General features: G+C 56.3%; 1 protein-coding gene across 1 annotated transcript in view; it reads left to right on the top strand.

Annotated features, from left to right (window-relative positions):
• Positions 1-928: 928 nt before the first annotated feature.
• IBSP (integrin-binding sialoprotein) overlaps positions 929-998 on the top strand; it is a 3,635-nt gene continuing 3,565 nt past the window's right edge. The window contains exon 1 of the mRNA XM_009572112.1: positions 929-982. Within this exon, the coding sequence (XP_009570407.1) occupies positions 929-982 (54 nt within the window). The remainder of the gene's footprint in view (positions 983-998) is intronic.

Genomic DNA, 998 nt, shown 5'->3' with positions numbered 1-998 from the left:
GATGGGAGGGCTCAGCTTGCTGGCAGGGCTGGATGCTGCTTTTAGCTCTTTCCTGGGTCTGTGGCTTCATGAAGCACTTGGGTGGAGGGCATGAGCATCCAGAGCCTCGCTGCATGGGCTGCATGGCCAGGGAAGCTAGCTTGTGGCCAGCTGTTTCCTGAGTTAAACGAAGATGGGAAAACTTCAAGTGCAGATAAATATCATAACAACTCCCCCCCAAACCTCAGCAGAGCTGATGGTGGGTTTAGCCAGAGGAAGGGTAGGAAAAAGGAAGGTTAGTGGACTTGACTGAGCCCAGGGGGATGCCGGGAGCATCCCTTCCTGGGGGGAGGCTGGCGCACTGCAGGAGGGGTCAGGCGTGCTCCTTGCTGGGGCCGGGATGGAGGAGGGCAGGCCGGGTTTTGGTGCTTAGGGGGTGCAGCTCAGACCTGCCCAGAGCCAAGCCTCCCCCTCGGATATGCCTATGGGGGGGTTCTTCGCATTGGTGCCTTGCCACTGCTATTTTTGTCAACGGCAGACTGTAGAAGCCGATTATATCCATTTATTTATTTGCTTATTTGTTTTTCCTCGGTTAAAACTAAACTCTCTGTGGTGTAATTCCCAGGGGTGTTGCTCCCTGGGCAGAGCCTGAGCAGGTTGCAGGGCTGCGGGAGGTAGCCGCAATGGGAAGCATTCCCAACGGCTGTTCCTGTCACATCTCCAGCGGGGGTTGGTTTTCCCCACTCACTCGCAGGCGATGGGGAAGCAGGAGTGAGCAGTCCTGCTTAGAGAAAGCAATGCGTGACCCCATCAAGAGGTAGCTGGAGGTCAGCCTTTCTTCTCCCCGCTCACCCATGTGGACACAAACACCTGTATGGTTTGGGGTAGTGACGGTGCTTTCTAGCTGAAAAGCAAGCCCTCGCTGTGTTTTGCTGGTAGAGAAAGAGCCATGAGGACTGCCCTGGTCTTCGCCTGTCTGGTGGGGATGGCGTGCGCCTTCTCGGTGAGTGCTGGGCAGT

The sequence above is a fragment of the Fulmarus glacialis genome, unplaced genomic scaffold, assembly GCF_000690835.1.
Source record: "Fulmarus glacialis isolate BGI_N327 unplaced genomic scaffold, ASM69083v1 scaffold19072, whole genome shotgun sequence".
Classification (NCBI taxonomy): domain Eukaryota; kingdom Metazoa; phylum Chordata; class Aves; order Procellariiformes; family Procellariidae; genus Fulmarus; species Fulmarus glacialis.
Note: the sequence above shows the minus strand (reverse complement) of the source record. Positions and strands in the feature narration are given on the sequence as shown.